The sequence below is a fragment of the Rhagoletis zephyria genome, unplaced genomic scaffold, assembly GCF_001687245.7.
Source record: "Rhagoletis zephyria isolate East Lansing unplaced genomic scaffold, Rhagoletis_zephyria_1.1 Rzeph_scaffold_01766, whole genome shotgun sequence".
NCBI lineage: Eukaryota > Metazoa > Arthropoda > Insecta > Diptera > Tephritidae > Rhagoletis > Rhagoletis zephyria.
This window is the reverse complement of record NW_016158850.1, coordinates 27051-54527: the sequence shown is the minus strand read 5'-3', so window position 1 is coordinate 54527 and position 27477 is coordinate 27051. Positions and strand designations below refer to the sequence as shown.

General features: G+C 34.6%; 3 protein-coding genes across 6 annotated transcripts in view; 2 read left to right on the top strand and 1 right to left on the bottom strand.

Annotated features, from left to right (window-relative positions):
• Positions 1-19068, bottom strand: part of LOC108365072 (protein shisa-5) — a 20319-nt gene extending 1251 nt beyond the window's left edge. Inside the window, exons 1-4 of one of the 4 annotated variants that reach the window (XM_017619016.1) lie at positions 18884-19068; positions 18597-18830; positions 443-563; positions 276-329 (exon numbers count right to left, since the gene is read on the bottom strand). In XM_017619016.1, the coding sequence (XP_017474505.1) occupies positions 276-329; positions 443-563; positions 18597-18699 (278 nt within the window). In that variant the 5' untranslated portion in view covers positions 18700-18830; positions 18884-19068. Of the gene's footprint in view, positions 1-275; positions 330-442; positions 564-2840; positions 3180-8141; positions 8319-18596; positions 18831-18883 lie in introns of those variants that run through there. The other 3 variants (XM_017619017.1, XM_017619014.1, XM_017619015.1) reach the window with 3 other exon arrangements.
• A 1078-nt stretch (positions 19069-20146) lies between these two features.
• LOC108365070 (uncharacterized) lies at positions 20147-27466 on the top strand. The gene is made up of 6 exons (XM_017619012.1): positions 20147-20724; positions 24404-24478; positions 24541-25473; positions 25931-26130; positions 26853-27068; positions 27163-27466. Exons 1-6 carry the CDS (start codon positions 20452-20454, stop codon positions 27368-27370), a joined length of 1905 nt encoding a protein of 634 aa, XP_017474501.1. The 5' UTR covers positions 20147-20451; the 3' UTR covers positions 27371-27466.
• Positions 21359-23732, top strand: LOC108365071 (uncharacterized). The gene is made up of 4 exons (XM_017619013.1): positions 21359-22559; positions 22626-22744; positions 22827-22920; positions 22975-23732. Exons 1-4 carry the CDS (start codon positions 22272-22274, stop codon positions 23089-23091), a joined length of 618 nt encoding a protein of 205 aa, XP_017474502.1. The 5' UTR covers positions 21359-22271; the 3' UTR covers positions 23092-23732.
• Positions 27467-27477: the final 11 nt, after the last annotated feature.

The window sequence follows — 27477 nt, the reverse complement described above, 5'->3', positions numbered from 1 at the left end:
ATATAAAATGTGGATATCTTTAAAACAGGAGCAGCTAGGATTTCAATTTAAGCGGATTCTTAACCTTAAGATATCAACAAATACAACCCTGCTTTCAGATTTTGTCGACATTTTTATGCAACCTATCTTCGCTTCCTGCCCACCGTGTGCAATAAGCGTTTTTGTGAAGCTCTAAAAATTACAACTACAACATTTGAACATAGCCCCCATACCTTAAGGTAAGACGTATTCTACGTCAAAAAGTTAAGTAAATAATATACATATACAAAACTTACCCAGGCGCTGGCGGTTGGGCGACGGGCATCGGCATGGGCATCTCTCCATGAACGCTATAAACGAGAAAAAGGTGGAGTAAAAATCAAATTTCAATAGGATTCTGTTGCTCTTGTAAAAGTTTGTTAGCTATTTTGAATTGGCGCTGGCAAATGTGTTAATTACTTACCCTGTTTGCGTTGGATACGGTGGGTACATGGACTGCTGCTGATAACCAGTGGCGGGCGGCATTTGTGTAACTGGATAGCCGCCAGGTGCAGTGTGTGTAGTTGATGTCACAACAACTGGTGCTGTAGAGAAATTAAGCGGAATTAATTTGATTATTAAATACATATGTATGTACATATTAATACGTAATATAAAGATTTGAAGAAGTTTTATTGTTGAGAACAGCAAAAACCTCTACTTATGTATCCTAAAATTTTTTCTTGAAAAAATATATAAAAAAAGAAGTTACGCATTTTATGTCTCGCTGAACAAATTTTTCCAAAAGTCCTTCGCTTTAAGTTAAAGTCTTTAACATACGGTTTGTCTCAGAATTCAATGTCCATTTTCATGTATTAATAATGAATCTGGATAAAGCTAACAAATTGCGATCAAAATCATACACTCAGTATTAGTGTTGTGTTCCGGAGCTCGCAAAAAAATCTATGAACGGTTATTTTGAACAGACTAGGTGCTTTATATGTTTTTCGGGTCGCTGCACACGAATCTGAAGTGCGTTTTGCTCCATCACTTCAGGATTTTTTTCTAACCTTAAAAAATATGGCTGACTTTATGTAGTTGCAGACAAAATTTTATAAATATTGACGGATTCACCTTAATCATGGTAACCTAGGTCGCTTATAACGAATAGGATTCAGACTTTCAAAATCCAAAATGACGGCTTGGAGCCGTGGCGTGTGGCGGTCATAATTTTTCAAATTTATGGAATTTATTTGAAACATGCACTTAGATTTTAAAAATCAAAGTCCAATATGAGGTCGAAAGGAACTCAGGAACAACGACATAGAATGGGCGTTTGAATAAGGTGGGTCCCCTCGCCTTCTACCATTCTTAAAAAAGATTTAAGTAAATCCGTCAATATTTTCATAAGGCCGGGTTAGAAAACCTTTCATAATTTTTTTGTGTGGTTCGTTCAAAGCAACTGGCAAAAACGGTGCTTTACAAAAATAATATGAATTGCATCCTCATGGAAAGCTTAAGGCGAAAAATGCACGAGCTATTTTTCATTCCCAATGAGTTGTGTCTAAAATAAACTGCCGATTTACAGTTACTATGTTTTTTTAACCAAAAAGCTATAAAAACTTTTACGCTATTTTTACAATTTTAAGGCAAATACACAGCTAACTAGATGTCTCATTGGTTCAACTATAGTTAAAACCAAGGGCGTACCCAAGATCAAATGTGGTCCTTAAATGTAGGAAGCAAATTCTTACATCAGATTTCTCAACCCCTACGCCGATGCTACTATAGTCGAAGATATCACATATAAATTTTGGTCCCGATTGAAGTCGGTTAAGGCGTGTCGCACAGAGGTCGAAAATCAGATTACCCTATGAAGACGTCTTCACCAACTTCCATGGGGGCATATGTCCTTTGACCCCTTTGCGACACGCCTTAACTGACTCCAATCGGTACCAAAATTTTAATGTGATATCTTCGACTATGGTGGTATCGATTTGGGGTATCAGATGAAAAAAAATTTATTTTAATTTTTTGAGTCTCTATACAGGAATTTGTAATTTGCCTCCTGTGCGACACGCCTTAACCGTCGCCAATTGGCACCAAAATTTATATGTGACATCTGTGACCGTGGTATTACCGATTGAGCGGATGAGACTAAAAAAAAAGTTAATTTGATCTGGGGTTAAGGACCACCCTAATGTATATATAGTGAAAATTTAGAATCAAAAATCGCGCGATAGTGTTAATAGTTTTATATACAAAAAAACGTCGCACTTGCTACTAAAATACTGCTTTATAGTAACAAAAAAAGCTGCAGGCGAAAATTTAGTTAACAACGTATTTTTTTAAAGAAAAATATATGGGGTATTCACAACGGTGTCGTAAGTGTCGTATTGCTGTTCTCGAGAGCTTTAAACGCCTAAAAAAAATGCTACGGGGGTTCGCAAGTACCATCATTGAATTGAATGGGCTACCAAACTGCATACCCAATAAGTTCTGAATAAAGTTTAAATTTTTTTTGAAATTTTTTAAATTTTCTTGAATTGTGCACAAGGTTTTAAACTTTGACCTACATATGTATATGGTTTATGGTATATGACCTACTATATTTTTATATATTATTAATGAAAAAATTTATCACGCAAAGCATTGTGAATATTGTAAAATATAAAAGTGTGCTATTTACGTACATGAGCGCCACTGTACATACATATGTTTATCAGATCAATAATACTCATAGCTACTTATCTTTGTCATTAATTATTTGCTTTGTAGTAGCATTTTTTATTTGCTTTAACTATGTACATAAGTATGTATGTATGTATGTATGTATGTATATTTTTCTGTTCTTTTCTGTTTTTTTTTCAATAATATCCAACCTTTATCGGAAATCTGTTCCTTTGTGTGTCGTTTGCGGCCTCGCAAAGAAAATGCGCCCACTACGGCCAACGCGAATACGAAAAAAGTTATTGACAGAGTGAAGATCAAACTATCGAAGAACATTACAGCGACAATTAGTCAATAATGTAAACAAAAATAAATAACAAATAAGTAGAAATAAAAGCAACACCAAAACGCAACCTAACACAAAATGTATTCAATCAGTACTAACGAAACATTTCAGCGAGAAATCTTTGTCCACTCATTGTTTGCAAACGAAGTTTATAAAGTAAATGCCTACGATAAGATGTTAGCGCTTGGGTAATAAAAACTAAAATAAATACAAATTATATACGTATGTATATCTACATACAGTATCGGTCATATATATCTATAGCACGCCATTCCAAAGTGATATTGTGTGCCACTTATGTTTATTTATTTATTTTTAAGAATTTTCAATTAAAATACAGTTCTTTCTCTAACAAAACCCATATAAACCCAAGTTTAAAAACTTATAGAAAACTACAAAAAAGTGCAACAAATTTTCACCTAAATTTCAAACTTTTTTCTCCGAAGTGTTTGAGTTTTTCTGAAAACACAGTTTTATAGCCCAATCAATTTTAGTCTAATAATGTGCAAGTTTCAAGTGGCTAAAAGTTACCGCTGATTTTTTAGAATTTTTTTCGCCAAGGATGTTGCGGTTTTCGTCCATATACAAATAAATTGAGTTTATTCATTATATGGAAGCCAATGCGACAAAAAAAATTCTAAAAAATTAACGGTAATTCGTAGCCACTTGAAATTTGCACATTATCAGACTAAAATTGCAGGGGCTAAAAAACTGTGTCCTCAAAAAAATTCTATCTCTTCCGAGAAAAAAGTTTGAAATTTAAGTGAAAATTTGTTACACTTTTTTGTAGTTTTCTACAAATTGTTGAACTTGGGTATATATGGGGTTTGTCCGAGAATGAACTAAATTTTAATTGAAAATTCTTAAAAATAAAGAAATAAACATAAGTGACACACAATATCACTTTGAAATGGCGTGCTATAGATATGACCGATACTGTACATTAGACCGTAGCACCTTACAAGCAAACAAAAAAAAGTTCAGCGTACACCACTGAGTCTAAAGTGTTTTCGCAAGGAAATTTCGAACTTGGGGGTCGCCAGTTTACATTTTACTAAAATAATCGAAATACTTACTTAGCAAAAGATGAATAGTTTGTTGAGTTCTTTAATTTGCTGACATTAGGGTGATAAGAACAGAGATCTGGTGGTTAAGTACTAGAATGGTGTACCTGAGGCCAATGAACTTTGGAAAAAAGACGCGTTCTCGAGACAAGAACATTGATATATCATACTTTAAGATTTTTGTAAATGGAAAAAAATCCCTAATTTTATTTTTTTTTTAATTATATTTAGAACTACATCAAAGCCCTTGAAGTTTTCCATGTATTTAAAGTGGGGAAAAAAACTTTTCTTTGTAGAAATGGTACAGAATCTTTTAAAATCAATATTTTCAATCGGAAATCTGTTTCTCTTCAGGAGACTTCCAACAAAAATCTCCTATTGTATATTTAACCATTTCTTAATATTAACTATTTTTGATAGGTCTCCCAAAAACTCTTAACAATGCCATTGGGGCTTATGAAAAATCGTTAGCATTAAAAAATAGTAAAATAAACAATTTGGTATTATTATTGGAAGTCTCCCGAAGAGAAACACATTTTTTTTTTACCACCCTAATTGTACATGCTTACGTACATACTTAAATTTTATGGATACGTATTTTTCCCTTTAGATAGCGACGGATAAGTGTACATTATCTGGCAGCATAAAGAGCTAAGGAATATACAGTGGTGCACTTATAATTAGAAACCGTGTACAAAAAAACGAAATCACTGGACAAATTTTTTGAAGACCGAACTGTAGGGGAAATCATACAAACTTAATTTTACAGTTTTTCTAGATCAGGTCATTTTCCCAAGATACAAGCGGGTATACAGTCCTCGCCTGCTACACCATAGGGATAGTTTGTTGAGAGATCTTTGAATTAGAAGGATCAATATTGAGAGGTGTTTACCCGAGTTCCAAGTTATGTTTACTGCTATGTTCCACAGAAGCGTTTACCCTGCCTGGGGCGTACCCCTAACCGTGAACCTTTTTATTTTTGATTCACCTAATCCCGTTCGATAAACGAGATTAGTGAATAGCTTACTCCCAGATTTAACAGCGATTATTAAATCGCTCCAGGAAGCTTAAAACAAAGGAAAACCTTCGGACGGCGTTAAACGCACACCGTCTGCAAAAGAGACATAACTCAGAATTACACGTTCGTCAGCGAATGCGAAAAACTATTTCTTAGCACATGATAATCATATGTGCAAGGAAGACTTTACCTTAGGTTTTTTCATCAAATCATAACAAAAAACTTGCTCCAGCTTTTGCTGAAAGGTAAATAAAAGCTCTGTGTACATTTTTGGTGCAAAATTTTTAAAATGCCAAATTTTGAGTTGTGTGACTTTTGAAGATCGCTTGCGATATCTATTACTACACATTCTAAATATGCTCACACAACTTACAGTTGCTAGCACTTTTATTAGAAACAAAACAATAAAAGGCCGCAGCAAGGAACAGCAGTACTACAACAATAATTATTGAAATAAAAGCCGCGACAACCATCACCGTTTTGAGAATAATTTCGATTTAACTGAGGAATGTGTAAGTGCATCCAACGGGCAAAGACCAAAAACTAGTAATAGATAATTCTGTATTTTTTTTTTGTCTATGGTGAAACGCATTTAAACGTGCATACATATATATGTATGTAACTATATCTATCTAATCGACGTGAAATAGATTAGAGCGGTACTGCCCCCTAGATCACATGAATATAAATTTATGAGCCTGCAAAAAAATACTAACTAAGTATATTAGCCTGTTGCAACTCATCAACTAGAATGGAATGATTAGTTCGATATCGATTACAATTGACTGTTACCTAATTTTCTATGTCTCGATAATTACCTCAACTTACAGTAATTATCATTGTGAAACACAGGTCGTTCCGTATGAACTGTAAAGAGCTTTGCTTTGTTTATTTTATAATGTAGTTCGTCTTAAGAAGGGACAGTCTACTTAGTACAAAAAATTATCGAAAAATCCGCCAGGCGATAGAGAAATGAGCGTATTCTTGCCCACGACCCAACACTCTCCATTTCTTCCTCGGCGCGGCAGTTTCGCCAGAAGTCATTGGCTGGCAAACCCATGCTGTCAGCATGGCCTCCAATGAAGCAGTGACCCGTTATGTTTCCGGTCACTTGCCTGAGTAGAGAGCGCTCTAACCGTCAGCCAGATTTGTCGAGCCGTCCCATACGTGGACGTGGGGGACCATCTTTTATTCGCCTTCTCGAGGAAATGTGTTTTATGCCATGTGTTCTAGATAGATAGCGGTATGCCCGCACCGTGCGAAGAGTTGACGTCGGACAGGGTATTCCCTTCTCGCAGGCTCCTCTGCTGTACGGTTACCTTCTATATGCCTCTGTGACCAGGCGCGCACACAATGTGGGTAGTTGAGTTTGAAGCTACATAACTCGTTGAGGACTTTTCTATACTCTATCGCAATTATTTACGAAGTTTCACACCAATCCAATGGCTTAATAGCGCATGGCTATCGAAGTGTATAGTTACTGAATACAGATGAAGAGAATATTCGATGAGGCAAAGTGCAGCCTCTTTTATGGCCGCGAGTTCCGCTTGAAAGAAACTGCAATGGTCAGTCAGCCTAAAGCAGAAGTCTAATGGGAGGTCCTACGAGTGTCTTAGAATTAGTTTAGAGTCATCCGTGTTGAGGGCTGTAGAGTGTTCTTTGAGGTCCCAGCCCAAATCGTGCTTCCTCGAAGGGAGCGAGTCGAGCTCGAGCGGCGGTGTTATGTGGTCTGTAGACCTAAAAGCATTGCGGTAAGGGCATTTCTGTCCCGCCCCTCTACCTTGAGTTGCCAGGTCTGTTTCCTGTCCAAAATGAGGCCCAAGAATAACAAGAAGCATTCTCTCTGTTCTCGTTTCTGCAGTCTAAAGGTTCAACATACCACGGGCTGTCTTACTCCTCAGAATTTCAGCAACAGTCAACCGTGCTTTATATGAAATTTCTGGGATAGAGCAGGCGCTTAACTAGAGAGTTCACTTTAGCAGCATTTCTGTTGTTGACCATTCGATTACACTTTGCATAAGAGATACATCAAAGATTTCATGCAAGTTCTTTAAGGAAGGGAAACGTTTTATCTCCACTGCTATGGAATTGCGTGCTGAATTAATTCCAGCTTAACTTGACCTCGAAATCAAGTTTGCAGAATTATTTTGATAGTCTATCAATTTAAGAGCCCCCGTCGCTGAATTTTTGAAATCTTAAACTATCTAAAGAAGTCTAAAGCCGCGGCCCAAACACTCGTTGCATACAGCATTTTAAGACCTTTTTTTATCTGCGCCCCGTTCGTCTCCCGAAAAGACACTTCAACACATTCCATTTACACATACTTACATATTTGAACTAGAGTGAACTAACAATACGACTTAGGGCGTCGAACAAGCTGGGGATGACGGATAAGGGCAACCTCTCCATTTTGAGGCAGAGTCGGTATGGATCAGAGATACTGTGGCTATCATATCAAGGAGATCTTCTTGACGTACAACTTCGAAGTTGACTTTCCTGACAGAAGATAATGGAAGTCTTTTACCATTCTAAATTCATGATGAAATTTCAATATTGAAATATAGCTCAAAACAGGATTTGGCAATCACTTCCAGCAACTTTCACTGAGGGAAACTTACAGAAATGGGGGCTATTTTTCAAATTACGGTCTATGTTATTGGCGTCGCGGTAAAGTCTGTTAGCATGATTAAACTTGCTTCTTCAAAACTCATGTGGCTTTAGGAGACAAGCCACGATGAAGACCCTTAGGTCGACAACGACTTACTCGATTATGTGTCTGGAAATGTCGAAGATGCCTTAGGTAACACACAAACAAACTATACTGGGATGCTAACAGCTGGTAGACCAATCTGGACACATGCGGAGAGAGAGCGATAACAAAGGACACGGAATTTACTCAAGCTTTGGAAACAGAACATAAAGCTTGGCCACATTAAATTTTCATTTCTTTACGTATAATATAGTATATACTTATATATGTATGTATATTATATAAATAAAATAATAAATTAGGTCAACTTGTTTGCGATTTTTACCCAAATACATTTTACAACAACGAGAAATGTTAAAAACAAACTATACAAACCAACACTATTCGGAAATCGTAGATAACGATGACGCATACGACGCCGACGACAAACTTCAAATAGGCAATAAAACAAAATAAACGCAATAATAGAACCAATAACTAAACGCAAATGATACGCCGTTCGATGATCCATCTTTATGCGAAGAATACACGAAATACACTAAAAAGTTAAGACATTTGTATGCTTTTCGAATAAACAAAAGAATCAATTCGGCTGATAAGTAAACAAACAAATGTGTTATGGTTGACTTCAAGCGCATTTTGATTAAAGAAAAATATGATAGGTTCATACATGATAAAAACATAGCAAGGTATAACCGTTCTCTCAATTTGTCGGCCATGATTTTTTTTTGAAGTTTGCCAACATTTTAAAATCATATAAAAGTGAAAACAAAAAATTGAAATTGTTCGAAATTGTTGTTGCTTGAGATTGAAAATGAAAATGTGTGTGTGAGTTTGTGAGTAAATTTAAAAATTAAATTGTTTGGAAACGTCAAGAATTTTAAAAGTGACTCTCAGCGGTTCTACCTTACTATATTTTTATCATGGGTTCATACATAAATGTAGCTTATTTGCTGGAAGAACGAGCTGGAAGAACGTCGTAACTAACAAAAACAATTTTTCAAGTTTTTAGTTAAGGTTCTGGTAAACGATGATAATAGTTCTCGTTAGGAAAGGAATTCACACTAACAAGAATGTATATTTTTACTCGCATCGTAGCGAATGAGAGTGAATTCCAATTCTCATGAGAATTATTCTCAACGTTTACCAGAACCTACGGGTTGTCGACATTGAACAAAAAACGAATACCTAAAAAAAAATATGAGAAGCATGTTTTACCTTAAAATTGAACCCAGAGTATAACTGCCGTTGCATACGATCTGGTCTACGATTTGCCGGCACAAAACTGATTCGCTGTATATGCGCCGCATTTTGAACGGCCTCGGAATATGCTGCTTTAGATATAGCAGGGAAACTTACCCTCTTTATATCGCAGCACAAAATAAAAGCGATCTTTATGTAGCAAAATGAGGATATTCAAACACTGAGAAAGAGGTTTACAAGAGCACAACAAGAAAATGATGTACATATGGCGCAGTGGCAAGCAAGGTGGTATGCTGCTTCAAACAGAAGGTGAACTCATCGACTCATTCCAAAGCTTAAAGCATGGCTTGATAGAAAGCATGGCGAGGTGAACTATTACCTAATGCAAATCCTCAGTGACCATGGGCTTTTTTTTAATTTATCATCATCGTTTTGGGCAAGCGGAAGATCTTTTTTTTTGTGACATTACCACGTGGTATTTACTTGTCCGAAATGCAGCGAGCAACGACTCAAATTAAACGAAGCTGCGAATGATTGAGTAGGAGGAAGCGTAGCAGGCGATCAGAAATTGGGACTGAGATTATGAACGAATACCCCGACCTAGTAAAATTTTCCGAAGAATAATTCTCTAGAACATTTTAATCCTCTCATGAGTATAAAAATTTGATTTTAGGGGGCTTTCTTAAGTAAGTATCAAAACGACCCTTTCAAGCAGGAGCTGATGGATTAAAATATTCCACGAAAATAGAAAATATTCACTATGAAATTTTACTATATTATATACCAGGAGAGTTTGTCATTGCAGAATTACTGCCTTGATGGTTCCTGACTGTCTATGAAAATGTTGACACGTTATTCTGAAAAAGTTGCAACATAGATTTTGGTCTTAAAATGGTACTAGCAAAAATTTGCAGACGTCAAAAAACCAGCCATTTGTCGCATTCAAACGCCAGCAAACCTCTTGCTTTTTTCAAAATATAATTACTGCATATTTTTTTCTTTTTATCTTATTTTTACCTAAAATCTATTTTATTCCAAGTAGACAAGCGAACTACATAGTCATGGTACGAGTACTAAATTGTGTAACGTATGTGAAATTCTTCAAAAGACATGTACACCACGTGTACTCGCGATGAATCATCCTACTAATTAATATAATAAATGTGAAAGTTTATACGTTTGTGGGTTTTTAGCTCATGATATTTTGCTTGCAGATAATAGTATATGAACTGGATTGAAAAAAATGCTACTATTTTTTTTTTAAGAGTTACCATCTGTTAAATATTTAAATTAAATTAATAAGTTCAATCAAACAATACAATACGGGCGTCAACGAGTTTAATTTCGAACATATTTTTGCCACCTGTTTGAAAATAAAATTTTGCACACAGATAGTTTATGACCAGGATTTAAAAATAGACTACTTCCTTGACCGCTTTTCCGATAAGACCAAATTTGGCACACTTACTAAGGATTTCTTAAAGATGGCCAAATTGGAATTATATATCTCTGGAAGTAAGTATTTGTGGCAGAGTACCGGAACTTGTTATTGTAAAGGGTTTCCGTCGAGTTAAAACGTTATAATCTCCACTATTTGCGTTTATTCTTTTGCTTTTTTTCTAGAATTTTTTTGTTGTGTGCTACATACTGTCGGCAGTTTAGTGTTCCACATATGGAACAAAAATTTATTAATCAATGAGTTTGTTCCATCATTCTTAGCAGCGCCAAAGGATTCAAAAAAAATAGACAGTCGCCCAAAGACAAACCACGAAATAATTATTACTTGGCTGTACTAATGTTTCGATTATTTTATTTACACAATTTACATTCCAGTGTGCTCACATTATCACGATCACGAAAAAAAAACACACATGATTTCATGACTCACAACGAGAAAATCATACTCAACACCCACATGCATTTAACGAATTCGAATAATTAAAACACTTTCAATACTAACCACTTGAAAACGTTGTGCTATTGTGCGTATTTCGTTTCTTTCGAATGGTTAAACAGCAGGATATGCACATGCACGACAGAGCTAATGCAGAAAAAATGCAGAACATTACAATTCCATCAATGGCACCAGTCGGCATTTTGTACTAAATAAATTTCTTTAAACTCTTAAAAATATTTTCTATAAAAAATATCACAGAATTTTAGGATACACGAACGCCAAAATTGTATGTTGATTCAATCGATGTGAACACTTAATGAATCAATAATAAATAAGGGAATTTCACATTGCGTGCTTTATGTACATACATCCATAACTAAACAATTGCAGAGATAAGATTAGCAAAATATGTAACTGAAAAATTTAGCTAACCCGTAAAAAAAAATGCTCAATGTGTAATACATAATAGGTTTATTCGCTTATTGATAGTTTTTGTCAGTGTTTGGCTGCTCGCGTACACAAAAATCCAGCAAAGTAGCGGAAATTGAGTGAGCAAAGTGGCATTTCATTTTGTTGAGAAGCAGACATTTTTCCAGCAGCAATTTGCCAGTAAGCAAACAGAAATAGTTTATAACTCGTCCAAGAAGAAAATGTGTCCTCGTGGAATAAATGAGAATTGAATTTCAATTAGGGTAGCGACTTTTAACGTTCGTAGCGTTCGTTTAAAATCTCCAGTAAAAACCAACCAACTGCCAAATTCCGGCGAAATGTCATCTGTTCTCTCACAAGAGAAAAATATCCCAAATAGTACGCGAACAGAAAATTTGCAGAAACTTGCAAGTTAGACGAACAGCTGATATAATTTTTTGTTTACATTCCAAAGTGTAAAATTTAAAACGTACGCAAAGTCATCACAAATTTTATTGATTAAACAAATAACTACTTATTTCTTACAAATTTAATTAGTCGCATTTTGTAATTTTTAACTTCCAAACCATCAAATTCAATTTTGTGATTTGCGTGAAATGCCAACCAGCTGTTTTTGACCAGCTGTTTCCTGTTGGCAAAAATTTTTCCAGCAGAAACCAGCAGCTTCCCCTCAAAAGGAATTGTCACTTTGCTCTCTCAATTTCCCCTACTTTGCAAGTTTTTTGCGTACGCGAACGCAAAAACTTGTAAGTTTTGGTTAAACATGAACAATTAACAGCTACGCGAACGCAACTACTATAAAGAGCGTCAGCTGTTCATTAAAATTGTAAGGTTTTTGCTCTTTTAGCATTCGCGTACTTTTTTGCAAACTTTTCTCTCCTTGAAAGAAGACAAATGAAAAATTCTTTAGAATAGAGAGGTTTATGCTGTAAGAATACGCGAACACACCTAAAATGAGAGTATTCAGTTGCAGCCGACCCAAAACTCTTGCTTAGCATATATTAGTTGCGTTTTTTTACTCATTTCCAGTAAAATCCAGTAAAAACTTGCAACTTCAACTGTCATTTTTCGCTCTCTCAATTTCCCCTACTTTGCAAGTTTTTTGCGTACGCGAACGCAAAAACTTGTAAGTTTTGGTTAAACATGAACAATTAACAGCTACGCGAACGCAACTACTATAAAGAGCGTCAGCTGTTCGTTAAAACTGTAAGGTTTTTGCTCTTTTAGCATTCGCGTACTTTTTTGCAAATTTTTTCTATGAGAGCGAATTCTTAGAAATAAAGTTACTGGAGATTTGCTGGCAAGTTACTGGATGATTTGTAAAAAAAACACAACTATTGTGTGTGATGCTTCATCTACTGCGTCCGGTTAGTCTCCGTTGGTTATTTTGGCGACGTGTAATATTAAACCGGCCGACCAATTGCGAGGCGAATTCAATACTTTTTCAAAGAACAGGCTGCCAAAAAGACGAGAAAGGTCAGAGGGATAGCCGTTTACCTTGAAACACAGGTTATAAATTCCATTTCTGGATGCTAATATCGAACAATTAGTCATGTGCAAAATAATAGGGACACGAAATGTTGACCAGTTTTGGCTGCTTTTCTTTTGTTTTTTTTTTTATGTTTATTATTTTGTTTATAAAAATGCTGTTCCTTATCTATCAAAAGCCACATATATATAAGTCTAAATCTCCAACTTTCTAGAAAAATTAGAAAAATTCAACAAAGTTTTACAACAACAACAAGCTTTTTAATAATTATCATGATACAAAAAAGAAGGTAGTTTCAATAAACAACTTTTGACGGATAATAAAATTTTTTGAAGTTTCATAAATTGTCAGTATTATCAACGGCCTTGCCACTTTGATAATATTAAAACAATACATCGGAGTATTTTCTTTCCCATATTTTTACCAATGTGAGNCGCGAATATTAGGTTAGCCTGTGACGGTGGACTGACACGCACACATAGATAACAGGTTTTCTATTTCATTTTGTTTGCATGTGCCACATGCACTAACACAATCATGCGTAGTTCATATATGATATATATATATATATACAAAACTGAAACCAGTTTTCGGCCGACTGCCCAGTCCAATGTGCGTTCGAGTGGTGGACTGCTCAGTCCGACTGAGCAGGCTAGTGTGCTCAGGCCCATTGAGATAAAATTTAATGGGCTACAAAACTGCGTAGTTAATTTTTTTTTTACTTTTATTAATAACTTTGCTGTAAAATTTTGTTGAGTTTTTATAATTTTCTACAAAGTTTGAAATTTGGACTTACAGGTTTTTGATAAGCTGTATTTTTATAAAAAAATAATAATAATAAATATTAAACAAACAAATGAAAAATAGCCAAAACTGGTCAAAATATGGTGTCGTACCTGACAGGATAGCAATACTGTGACATTTTAAGTTGGTAACCCCGCAGTCGATGTGTTCTTCGATAAGATACTGCACAGTGTGGTGTGTGATGAACGCTAAGCGTCCGCTCAGCTTTTAATATTCCATGCAGGCCCATGAAGACAGAAATGCATATCTTCGATCTTACTCTGGAGTCCTTTGCAGTTCAAAGGGAGTATTTTTGTCTACCTTAGGGGGCTTAGTCGCTATTCGTGCTGGCACAGGGAGCAAACGGTGTAATGTACTAACAGCTGTTGGTTAGTCCTCACACGGAAATTTAGGTTTGCCGAAATGTTAGAAATATTAGGCAGAACTTAATTAAATTCCATTAAAAATTCTATCCTTTTGAATACGGAATACTATGTGGTATCGCAAGCACTTACATACTTATTTTACAGGCATGAACACCAGCACTAAAAACTATCTTCTAAATAACTATAAAGCAAGAAATTTAAATTCTTTCTTTTAAAAATGATTTCAATTATTTTCGATTCGAATTCCTGGTAATCCTTCGCCGGCTAGGAGACGTGCTTGTTGTTCGCACAAAGCGCGTATGCGTCGACGTCTTAAGAGTGCCAGCAAAACAATTAAGAAACTGCAAACGATAACCGCAAATACAACGAGTACTATACCGAGGTAATAGGTCATTCTGTTTAGTGTTTTTTTTTTTTTTTAGTTTAAAAAGTAAGAAGCGTTACACACCGATGGCCGTGATAAACTAACTAGAATTTCAAATCGAAAAAATATTGTGTTTAATTATTGAAAATAATTATCTAACAGTTATCTAGCAAGTAACTAAAATAAGCTTAGGGTTTGACATGATTTGTGATAAAATTAATATCAAACTACCGAAAAAGGTTCTCACTCGCAGCTGGTTGAAAGGAATAAGTATGTAAGCGTAAGTGTTTGGTATGAAAATTTTAATTTTTAAGAGATAGCACAAGTTTTTAATTCCACTTAATACATACAAAAGTATTTGTATTTACATACGTATGTTTGTATGTATACATATACATTTTGGCACCGAAAATTTGATTTAAAAAACGACATTATATGTTTAATCAATTATACCCCCTAAATAAATAAATAATCGGTTCTGTTTTCGTGATATTTGTGTAAATATCCTTAGTACTTTCTGCTCGCTTACACTCTCTAGTTGTTGTTGTATATGTTCGTAGAACAACTCCGCGGCGACGTCGTTTCATACAAATTAAAAGTACTAAGAAAAAAATTAGTAAAAATATTAAAACCGGACACCAAAAAGCGACATAAACGTAAACCATATTTAAAAAGCTATTCGCTACTTATTTATTCATTAAATGGAACTATTCGTTACGGCGCGAGTTGTTTTCTAATACGAAAACTAGACACTGACTGCCAAAATATAAAAGCGCCGCAAAGGCATTGAATAGCAAATGGATAAATCATATAGGAGTGTGCATACACACATACATATACACATACATGTATGTATATATATATATATATACATATATATATATATGTACATATACAATGCTACCTATCAATTATCTTAGCTTATATTTTTTAGACGGATATGCAAACCGTAATGCATACGAAATTCGATAAATAATGGACGACATGCCTGCCTTTGAGGTATTTTTCGTAATAATTTGCGTGCTTTCACAATTCACACCTTTTGTAAGTTGTCCAACATTAATAATTTAATTGTAATTTCTTAATAAAAAATTAATTACATACATATGTTACTAAGTAACTTACAAGATAAATCCCAAATGGTAAATAGTTTCGTAAAACAACTGATCAAATGGAAATATATGGTATTTACAGTTTTTTTCCACTGAGCACAGGTAGATGCAAATACTATAAAAGAATAATTCTAAAATGCAAACATATCGCACGTTTATTAAATATCGCTAACTTAGAGTCAAAAGTTGCAAAGTCCGGTTTTTTTCAAATTTTGCAGCAGAGAATAAAAACATTTTAAACTCGTTTTTTTTTTCAAGAACTTGTTTCGCAAAAATTCAAATACATATGTACAAGACTTCTGTTCTTATGAGCTAAAACCACGCTACGCTAGTCAATTTCCACAACGTTAATGAAACGTTTTTGCATTCTTTGGAAGTTATCACATTTTCTGTGTCTATTTTGTCTCAGTAAAAATGCAAATCACGAAATAAGAACGGTTTGAAATAGAATAGATAGTTCGATCTCTTAGGAAACAATGAATTTGTAATTGTTTTTGCTACTTGCATCGAAACATTCGTTTTTAGAAGAAGTGAACTTAACCACGTTTCACTCTGAGCTGGCGATATAAAGAATAAATTCAAAATTAAAGTTGTTGGGGACTTTAACATGCAATTAATAAGCTTGATAAGGATTATCCTCTCAAAAACAGATGAATTAACTCACCAAAAATGGTGATTTTTTCATACCAACTATCTACATACAGACACACATACATATCGATGGATGTAAACTGATTGCATTTTCCCACAAAATAAAAATCTTTAATTAATGAGCTATATTATTAAATGAGCCATATATTGAATACTGTTAAGGGGCGATACTCTATAAAAGTTTCAGCTATATGGTTTTATGTAGCAACAATAAAAAAACAATTAAATAATTTAATTGCACTGTTATTAGATAATTAAGTTAATATGTAAAAAAAAATAAAATAAAAAAAAAAATGTACACTGGTACAGCGAGAAGGAAATTCCGAAAAATCTGATTAAAAAGGTGAAAAATTGCATGAAAATTCATTGAATTTTCGCGAGTTTTGCACAAAGTTTAGAAACTATATTTTTATGTTTTTTGTTGTAAAATGAACCATATTATAAAAAAAAAAATTAGCGGAAAAATAGGATTTTGTGCATATGTTAATGAAAATGTATATAGAAATTATGCAATGTATATAGAAATTATCAGAAATAGCAGTGTACTGGCAATTTTAATATTAAAATTTTTAACACGCTATATTTCTTTCGATGGTGAATTTTTACAAATAGCATAAGCACGCCCACCTTGAAAGTCTATTACTCATGAAGACTAGATATGGGTAACTCAGCACTGAGCGGAGCTATTGATCTGACTCCCAGGCTCAGTTACGGTCTGGATACTGTAGCCGCCTGTCCAGACTCGACCCCAATATCCCCAATGAGTGCCCGGCATGTGGAGAATCCCCTCATGACACCAACCACCTCTTCACATGCCAGCTCATTCCGACTCAACTGACACCCCTCTCCCTTTGGTCCGACCCCATTGAAACAGCTCGTTTCCTGGGCCTTCCGTTAGTTGAGTTTGACGACAATGATTGAATGTTGTCCCGAAATAGGCGGGGCTTGGTAGTGCCGCTACAACAACAACAGCTGACTCCCAGGAGTGTGTCGCACGCTCAGACTCACTTCTAAAAAAAAAAACAATATGTCTCAGTAACTCAATAAAAATTCGTCACATAGTCGGTACTCATAAAGAGAAAATTGCGAAAAATTGAAATGTTGTAAAAATGTACATTTCATTCAAGTTATTCCGCGCACCAGCTCTACAGTGCTCATCAGCTCTACAGCGCATGCCAACTCTATTCCTCTTAACAGCTCTACAAGGCAAACTAGCTCTACAGCGCTCATCAGCTAAACAGCGCTAACCAAATCTAGGCTGTGCTGCCTCGACAGCAAAGTGTCATAGCTCAATTGAAGGGGTCTAAGGGTCTAAGATCATTTTTTTAAATATAAGTTATTTGTATATTGTACACTATATGTGTTTTTTTGGTGACAAAGAGTAAACATACTTTGAATAAGTTAATTAACCTGCACTCATTTAGGCAAGAATCATTTCAAATGCATTTACCCAGAATTTACAATAAGTAATCAACTTTAACCTTAATTATCTCAAAAAAATGTCAGATCTACTTAGATCCTTTTGATGCTAACCCCTTCAATTGTGCCACTGAGCTGACTCATTAAAATTAGCTCGAGTCATTGAGTTAACTCGTGAAAATTCACGGAGTTACCCAGCCGTACTGGACACAACCCTTCTGCACTTTTTTCATAAAAGTTTCCTTTAAAACGTTTTATTTACAGACTGCGAGTCCCATTTTCGTTTGGTTACACGGAATTTTTTTTAGTTTTTATTTTTGCTACTGAACGCTTTTCCAGTAAAACCTTGAAAGAACATGTAACAATTAGTAATTTTTTAGACCCGTATCCGGTGAAAGGGTATCTCTGTGGGGTTAAACATTTCAAACAAAAATATGGTGGAAACTTCCTGTTGTGAGGACAATGAAAGTTCCAAATCCGGCGAACATTCGAGACAAAGATATTTGGCAGAAACTTTATGTTGTGAGGACAATCAAAATTTGATATCCTGCGAAAATATGTCAAAATGTATCAATCATTCAAAAAAAAAAAAAGAAACCAATTATGTAGGTGAAAAATGCTTGTTGTGAGGACAATAACAATTGCAATAAATATAAATTTTTAATTGTATTTTCTGCTTTTCCACGTAAAAATTTATGACTCAGAGCAAAGAGTGCGAATACAAAATCTGTAATAAGTAGACTTAATTTACGTTTGATATTTATGACACACAGTAGTGTATGAATGCGTAATGAATTTGCTATCAATTATAACGCTTCGCTTATTTTATATGTACTCAGTGGTATGTATGCAAAATTATAATAACAAACAAAAACATACATAATACGCTCGCTTAGAACCTGTATGCATAGTTTGAATGTAGATGTGCACCAACGCCATGGTAGATATTTCTTGGTACAAGCACAAAATAATTGTTCACTTCTACAACTATGACTTCTTTGGGTGTTCCCTTTAACATAATGCAAGTGTATGGATATATTTTTACCAAGACAGCGTTGTCTTCTAAGAAAAGTGACTGAAGTGTTATTTTTACTTACTGGACAATACAGCACCGTGTCGCTTTGTGGTGCAACAATAGCTGCAGCAGCTTATGAAGAACACCGCTAGGAATATGAATGTCAACAACCCCCAAAAATCCATTTCGTCAAAGTCAAAATATTCAAACGGATCCACTATGTCCGTGATGATGCGTGCACGATATCCGGTAAGTGGAACTTCCTCAAACTTGCGTTTTTAGCAATTGTCAGCTTACTGCAATCGTATTAACGCAGCTGCATTGAGAATAAAAACATTTGAGGATCTTAAATTATTTTAGATAACTTACAGTGGCTTTGTAGTGCAATTTTTCTTTATGGCCAAATGATTCTGCAATTGTTAACCTGTACGGGAGCTTGATGAATTTGATAAGATATTTGTAATCTGTAGCTTGTTTATTGCCCCTAGTTTTCGGGTTTTCACAATTTCGAGCAAATTCACAGTTCTGATTGGAAATTCGTGATAATAGACAGGTTGCATGGAGCTGTGTTTAGAGATCACAATTAGCATTTTGTATTAAGCAGCGAGCACAAAAACGACGGTTACGTTTTTGTAGAATCAGAGAAGGTAAATTTATAACGCCGGTTACATAGTGAAGCGGCGAAAAAAGCAAACAAGCAATGCGTCGATTACAAACGTACATGTTTCAATGGGAGCGCGCATAATGAGGGTCTAGGCATATTAAACCGATAATAGCAGTAGAGCAAACACAACCCTTTCATGTTTTTTTTTTTGTTGCTTGAGAAACCTAGAATATCAAAACAAAAAGATATGTAAACACGTTCGAGCGACGAGGTAAGTGGAAGGGCGCGGAATTGCTCAAGCGCGGGCAACACGTTTGTGCTCTCGTTCGTATAAGTAATTCAAGTTGGCGTTTCACAGCCGACACCAACAATTGTGTTCAAAAGAGTTGCTCTGTGTGAATGCGACGAGCAATACCACAAGAGAAGTTGCCGAAAATGAGCAACAAAAGTTGCCGTGTCTGAACTCAGTCTAAGGGACAACTTGTTACTCGAAAATTGGGTCTCTGTTTTCACAGCCATTTTCGGAAATGAAGAAAATTTTAGAGTTTGTGGTTATTTAAAACAATAAAATGAAGTAGCAAATTTCACATTTTTTAATTTTTGAATATCATTGCAATATCACGAAAAAGGCATGCTTTCTAATGCCCAGTCAACAAAGTCAAAGCAAAGAACGTAAAGGCCGGTCCACATAGACAGAACGCACGTTAAAAGTATGCTTGCTACAATGAACGCTTTGCAGCGAATGCTTGGGCCACTAAATTAACAGACTAACGACAGATAAATTAATATTTCATATCAATAATTGCACAAAAAACGATATTTCTTGCCCGCACTTGATTAGAAAGAAAAAAAAATATCTCACACAATTTTATTTATTTGCAACAGTTGACGAGCGACGCACGCGAAACGATGCCATCTTTTTGTTTTGTGTTGGCGTGAGCGTTGCCGAATTTTGGATATGTGGACCGCTGCATTTGAATTCATGTATTTATAGTCAGCTGTTGAACCAACGCCAAATCAACGCCAAAGTTCCATGTGGACGGGCCTTAAATCTATGTTTAAAATAAATCCCTGTTTAAAGAACACATCTTTGTTCAAAAACGGTTCCTTGCAGAAAGATTATCGCTCTTCGTAAACCATCCTTTAGACGCACGTATTTCCCGCCTAGTTTATTACAATTGTGAATGACGTCTAAAACGAAGAAGCATCAATCAGCTGGTTGCTAAAATAAAATAATTGCAAGCAAACTGGTTTTGGATTACACGTACTTATTTTTCATAATTCGTCCGTGCTCAAACAATTATTAAAAACTAATATCTTTGGTAATGTGATAATGCGATCCGGGCGTAAGCACAAGAAGAACTTTAGACGCAGTGGTTCAAATTACTTGAGCAACAGTGTGACTAGTCCCGCAGCTTGTTCACATACCACATTGAGAAATAAATCAAGAGGGAAACGAAAGATACGAAATCCATTTAAACGGCGACTAACCAAAAAACAAAGTAAAATATTATCAAAAAAGCTAAGGGGTAACCACGGCGACTCTATGGATTCAAGCGAATCTAGTCCTGACGTCACAGTCATAGAAGCTACTAGCGTTCCAATGGTATGTACATATCTAGGATAATTCAAATGAAATGACCATGTTTTTATTGTTTATCATTAGGTATGTTTTGCAACATTAGCACGTTAGTAAAGATATCATTTTAGATAGTAGATGTTGCATGTGTATGTATTTATTTTTCTTTGTTTTTGACAAAACCAGCGCGTGCGTATTAAAAATGCCAAAAGGATTGTCCAGGAATCACTTGGAGTTGCCAGCGCGGTCCTATTCGGACGTAACTTATGGCTTTAACATGGCATCAATATTTAAAGCTTAAACCGACGGCAGCGTTGATCTGGATTAACTCGGACTTAATCCGGATCAACTGCAGTTAATTCCCGAGTTTATCCGGACCTGCCGTCTGTTTATGCTTTTACCTGTTACTTTAAAGCTTCATATTTAAAGGTTACATTATAATTTATGGTTTTGTCTAAAGTAAAGCATTTTATTTTCGGTTTTAAATTAGTTTACAACCAAGTGACATACACACGTCAAAAACCGATAATAGAAATGCTTAACTCTAGACATGGCTTATTTTTAATTGATCCTTTAAATATAAAGTGAGCTCTAAAGTTAAAGGTTACTTCAGAAAACGGCTTTAATTGTAATCAAATTTATTGTTATTATTTATTTGTTTAATACATACCACACGTTTAATGAATAGATTTTTCTCCATAATTTTAATTTATCAAAAGCGCAAACGGAGTTCGATCAATTCGAATACATAATCGTACAAAATAAACAGATAGAAAGACATACAATTCGATACCTTAATATAGAAAGGCTCTATGCCACAATTTTGTTTCTTCAAATATAGTTTGAAAATTTAGCGAAAAGCAAAGTTCTACAGTTACCAAAATCGTCGAAGTGCTGATTTTATTAAACATAATAATTTTTATAACGCTGTATTATTTGTTTTCAATTTCTATTAGATATGTACATATATTGTGAGCTATTTGACAGATTTTGTATAGATCTGGATTCGAAATGAAAATGAGTTAGGGCCTTTCTATATTAAGGTAACGATTTGTATATTCGCCATCTTTCGGCAGTTAAGTCATATGTTAAAGCTGCCCATATTATCCTTATCAAGCTTACTAATTATATGACGAAAGCTCACAAAACGAGAGTTTTGAATTAATTTTCTATATTGCTAAAAATTATATATACATACATATATATATAATAAATAAATCGTAAATGTGTGCTCTGAAAAGTAATTTCTAAAGAAATCACCGAAGCGTGGCAGCTCCAAAAACAAATAACGGTTTTGCATCCCTATAATGTAGAAAATACCCAATCTATGACCCCCAACCCACTCAACCCTCAGCTAAACGAACTGTCAAAAAGTAAGATTAAAAAAAGTTTACTCAGGTTGAATCATCTTTATAAGCAGCACGGAAATAGTCTCCCGTATTGAAAAACAATCATTGATTTTCACAAGTCGCGGAAAATTCGTTACAGTAAAGCGTTTCCTTATTTAAAGCTAAAGAAAAGTGCACACTAGTATTTATAATTTTGTTAAGTGTATTAAGGCAAAAAAGTAAGAAATGGAAGTTTTGTGGCATAAGGCGTGTAACCATTTTGCAGTGCCTGAAGATGTTGCCAAAAGCTGGTACGCACGCATAAATCAACGTTTAAATGAATGTCAGTCAAAACGTTACTACCATAATTGGAATGAAATGATGCAACATAAACAAGAACATCTGCAACACTTTAAGCCTGCTCTGCTGCTGGCGGCATTCTTTCAATACTACTCGTACGATGGCATACAGCCTTGTGCGAAAGGAAATTGTGCAGCATTTGAAGAATTTTGTTGCGATGCAGCGCTGGATGATGTAAACGCTTTAATCATATTTTAAAATGTGTATACATATGTGTTTCATCAAACTCGTTTCATGCAGCAAGAATCGAAAAACTTAATATTGAAGCTTTTGGGTGATAATTCGGCTGAGAATGAGCTGTCCACAACATACGAAGATGATGCAAACTTACTGCAGGACTTAGATCTCGTTATACTGGCGTAAATATTTTTTAATGAAAACTGAAATATATCCTAAACTCAGATCTGTACAAAATAAATTTTCTTGTATATTTATATATAGCGCAAATACTGAAACCTATAAGCGTTATTGTCAACTACTGCGTCGAGAGTATGAACATATGGCTGACGAAGAATATAAAAGTATGCGCTTAAAGGTAATATAAATTTTGTAACAAAGTTGTTTTTTGAATAACTATTGATTCTTTTAGGTACTTCAAACGTTACTAAGCATACCAAATATATTTTCAACACCAGAATTTCAAACGCGTTATGAAGCTGCAGCTCGCTCAAATATGAAAGATGAAATAAATACACTCAAAGCATAATTTAAATAGAATTTTATGAAGGAAATCACCAAATATTTTTAAATCGATGTTAATTCGTGCGCGTGGCTTATACGGGTTCTATATAGCTATTCAGTAAATGTTAGCTTAAACAGTTCTGCGCATATATAGGTACTACATTGCGTAATCGTATTGCATACGAAAAACACTCAAATCAGTAATCAAAAACGAGACATTTAGAAGTCGCAACTCAATCAAATGAAAGTTAACTTATGTAATTTGAAGTATAATATGTATTTAGTCTAAAGTTACTCGCTTGTATGTATGGATTTAAATAATATTTAGCTAGTAATTATGTAAGTTGCGTTTGTGGGCTGCAGCAGTTTCAAATGCATATATAAATTATAATTAATTTTGTAATTATTTGCAAAAAATATTAATTTCCCCATTAGTTCCTTGAAGAAATAAATGAAGAGCGATCTCAATGGTGTCAAATTCAAAACAAACTACCAAACATCCAACCCACCTGTATATGCAGACCGACTAACTGTTTTTTTTTCGACTTCGCTAAACCACAAGGGCACAAACAATTCTTTGAAAATATTTAGTAAAAGCCTCACATATTATGCGTGTATTTATCTAATTTAAAGGAAACAATAATGTACAATAAATATGTTAAAAATAAAAACATGTGTTTTATTTAATCAGGGCTACTATCACTGAATCCATTGTAGTCCGAATTTTTGCGAAATCATATGCATACTTTGAATGCGTACGTTTGTAGCAATTCGGATTCTGTGATTGCATTTGCGTAGATTTCACGATAATCGGACTACGTGGGATTCAACGATAGCCCAGAATAACTATTTGCTGTCTTGGTAAAGTAATTAGAAAATCGGCGAGCGAAGGGAATGTATACTTTTCCTCACATTCGTGCTTTTTCATTCAGATTATTTTACCAAAATAGCAAAGATACATATACATATTAAACTTACATCGCTGGATTCATACAGGTAATTATGTACAAGTCGACAAGCTAAAATGTAAACTTCAAACTGCAAAAAAGTTTGAATAGTAAATTTTGTAAAAGAAATATGTAGCTTCATTGAGCAGAAAATTTGTGACTAATCCTCGTGGTCTTAAATAAACAATTCGCAAAAAAATATGCTAGACTGGATAACTGACCGTTAATTTCTGGTTAGATTTAATTAAAATTCCTTCAAAACTTTAGCTTGTTGTCTTAGCAGGTAAGTACGCTCTAGTAATAAAGGTATTTAGTTGCCGCTTTAACAATTATAAAATGTTTCTGGAATAACGTTTTTATTTTTTGTTTTTAATTTTTGCATTATTTAAGCCGAAAGTGGATGAGACACCCGTAATCAGGAATAAGCTCAAAAGCGTTGTGTTTAAAAAGTTTCGTGACAATACGGTATGAACGAAACATAAAATATAAAAGCGTTTATTACATATGGAATTATTTTTTTTATGCAGGAACGTCGCTTAGACTTACGTAAAAAAAGGCTTAACCGTAAATCTTTTGACGGAGATACAACAAGTGATAGCCAAAGAATAACAAAGAAGCTTTTGCGCTCCATAAAACGACGCCACTTACAGAACCCATATAACTTGATGCAAGTGCAGCGTGAGAATATGTTGAAACGTAGATTACATCTGACGAATACTTCTACAAAAGTACTCAAGCCAACTATATCGCACAATGTAACTATTGAAGAAGGAGAAATAATCTCTGATGATGAAGTCAATCATAGTCAAACCAAAAAAGCTCTTAATACTAAACCATCGGCTACCTCAGCTGTCGAAACTGATGATGACTGTATTTGTATTGAACCGCAAATAGAGCAAATTGTTATTGATGACGATTTGCCAGAAACATCTCGCTCTAAGCGCAAAAATAACATATCATCCGGTTACGTTTCTTTACTACAGGGCATTAATGACCGCGATAGTAAACACACTAATAAGCTAGTTACATCTACCCCGTATGGTGAAGGATCCAAGCGTCCAGCTGTGCGAAATTCAACACAATGCAATGAAAATGGTATTGGTGATTTAACCGGGCTGTTTTATGAAGATGTATCAATTATAAATCCGCTGGAGACTATAATTTCGGAAGATACATTCACCAATTATACCAAAATGTCGACATTGGTAGGTGAAGAGCGAAAAGCGAAGAAGAAAAAACGGATTGGAAATAAATCGCAAAAGCAAAGTGCTGACATTTCGAAAGACTTTCTTACTTTGGATGAGACATTAAAATTAGAAAACCCAAATGAGGAAGAGAACGAAAAGGAAGTCACCCAAACGGATGACTCAGTGATATTTATTAGTGAAACGGTTGTAAGATCAGACAAGCCTGCACCAATGATGGATTATGTGCCGCTGAGTAGTAATGATGTACCAAATGTAAGTTAACTTTATTTTACAATAACAAGTTCATCACATACATATCGTTACCTGAAATTCTAAAAATACGTAACAACATCGTAACTTAAATGGAAGAAGTCGTGATTAATATTTTTAATTTATTTTTCTATAAAATGATGTGGAAGTTGTAATTTGATGAAATCCACCACATCAATCAAAGACTGACTTTTGTATTTTTTATTAGTTACGACTTTTTGCATTTCAGCGACAATGTTTGTTACGTCTATTTGCATTTCAGGTAAAATTGTACATTTTTTTCGTATAACTGTGACATATAGCGCTTTTTAAGCCATTAGAATCGGCCTTAAGGGGAATGAATTAAAAACTCGAATTCCGAGATATTTGAGCTTATCGAGACTTTAAAGTTTAAGCAAAAATTCCAAATGTTTTGTACATTTTATTTTATTTTTTAATAATTATTTATTTTTATATGCAGCCAATTTTCGTGCCAAAGAGTCCGCCGCGTCCACCGAGACTAGCAGCTATAAAAAGTGGACTTTTCACAAACAGTGAAAAGAAGCAGCTAGATGCCTACAACGACAATACGTATAATCCAAATGCTGATGATCCCAAAGCACGGGAAAAACGAACTTCCAAGCGCTTAATACTCATCGATGGCTGTAATGTAGCCTTTAAGTAAGTTATTTGCACGCATTTGACATTACTAACTAGAACTCGTAACTAACTAGAAGCTAACTTAACTGTCCGGATATTTGAATATCTGAGTAAAAGAATTCCGATAGGCGGATATCCGAATATTGTGCTGATATTCAGATATCAGGATTTTCGAATTTAAAAATTAACACTAAAATAATTGTGTATCAAATTTGAGAAAGTTTTGTTTCTGCGAAACCGTGAAATGATAACATTTTTCATCACTTCTCAAAATACTACGATATGTTTTGAAAAATGAAAACAAATTAATTTGTCAAAAAGTTTTCACATGTGAAAAGATTTTTCACAAAGTTTTTTGGCTGTGAAAAAGATAAGTGGGACACTTTGCTCAAAAACATAATCTATGGACAAAGAATATCAGTGTGGTTGATCACACTTGCCTGGTTATTGGGTTATCTGGTTGCCTAATAACCAGGCAAGCGTGAACAACCACAGCATTTCTTACTCGCAATAATTAACTGAATAATTACCTGCTCGATGTTTATGGAAAAGCCTTTAACGATAGATAAAGTGAAAAAATCTAAAATCTTTACTGAATTTGAATTTTTCATTTTCACTTCAACACTTCATAGAACGGGAATTTTTTTACCCCATGCACATTTTTTGTATGTATAAATGCATTTAAAAATTTGTGTTATCTTTTCGCATTTTAACTTTAAATTTTTTTTTTAATTTTTTTTCAGTCATTCGCTTAACAGAGAATTTTCGGTAAAAGGCTTAAAAATTTGTATTGACTTTTTCGAAAAATTGGGCCATGAAGTCAAAGCTGTTTTGCCACAATTTCGTATGCACAGATGTTCCGATTCTGCTGCCATGACCGAATTACGTAACGCTGGTAAAATTGTGGTTACACCTTGTAAAAATTTGCCAGGCATGTTTTCTTCTAGCTATGATGATCGGTAAGTGCAAAGCGATAGACAACGCTTATAAGTAGTAATACAAATTTTGAAAAAAAAAATATATAAATGTTTTTTGTTTATAACATAAATGCAGTTTTATCTTACAATTGGCTGCCGAAATGGATGCAGTTATTGTTTCAAATGATAACTATCGCGACCTGATTAATGAAAATAGGGCCTTCAAAAAACTAATAGAGAACCGTGTTATTGGTTTTACCTGGTGCAATGATCTATTTATGGTAGCCAAAGATCCATACGGCAAATGGGGCCCGCCATTGCATATCATCCTAAATCGAACGTGAATCCAATATTCATTAAGTCTACTATAACCTAGTTTTAGGCATTTAAATTCTTATTTTATGTTAACTTTTTACTGTGCCTGTATATTTATGTAAAGCTTTTCATTTTT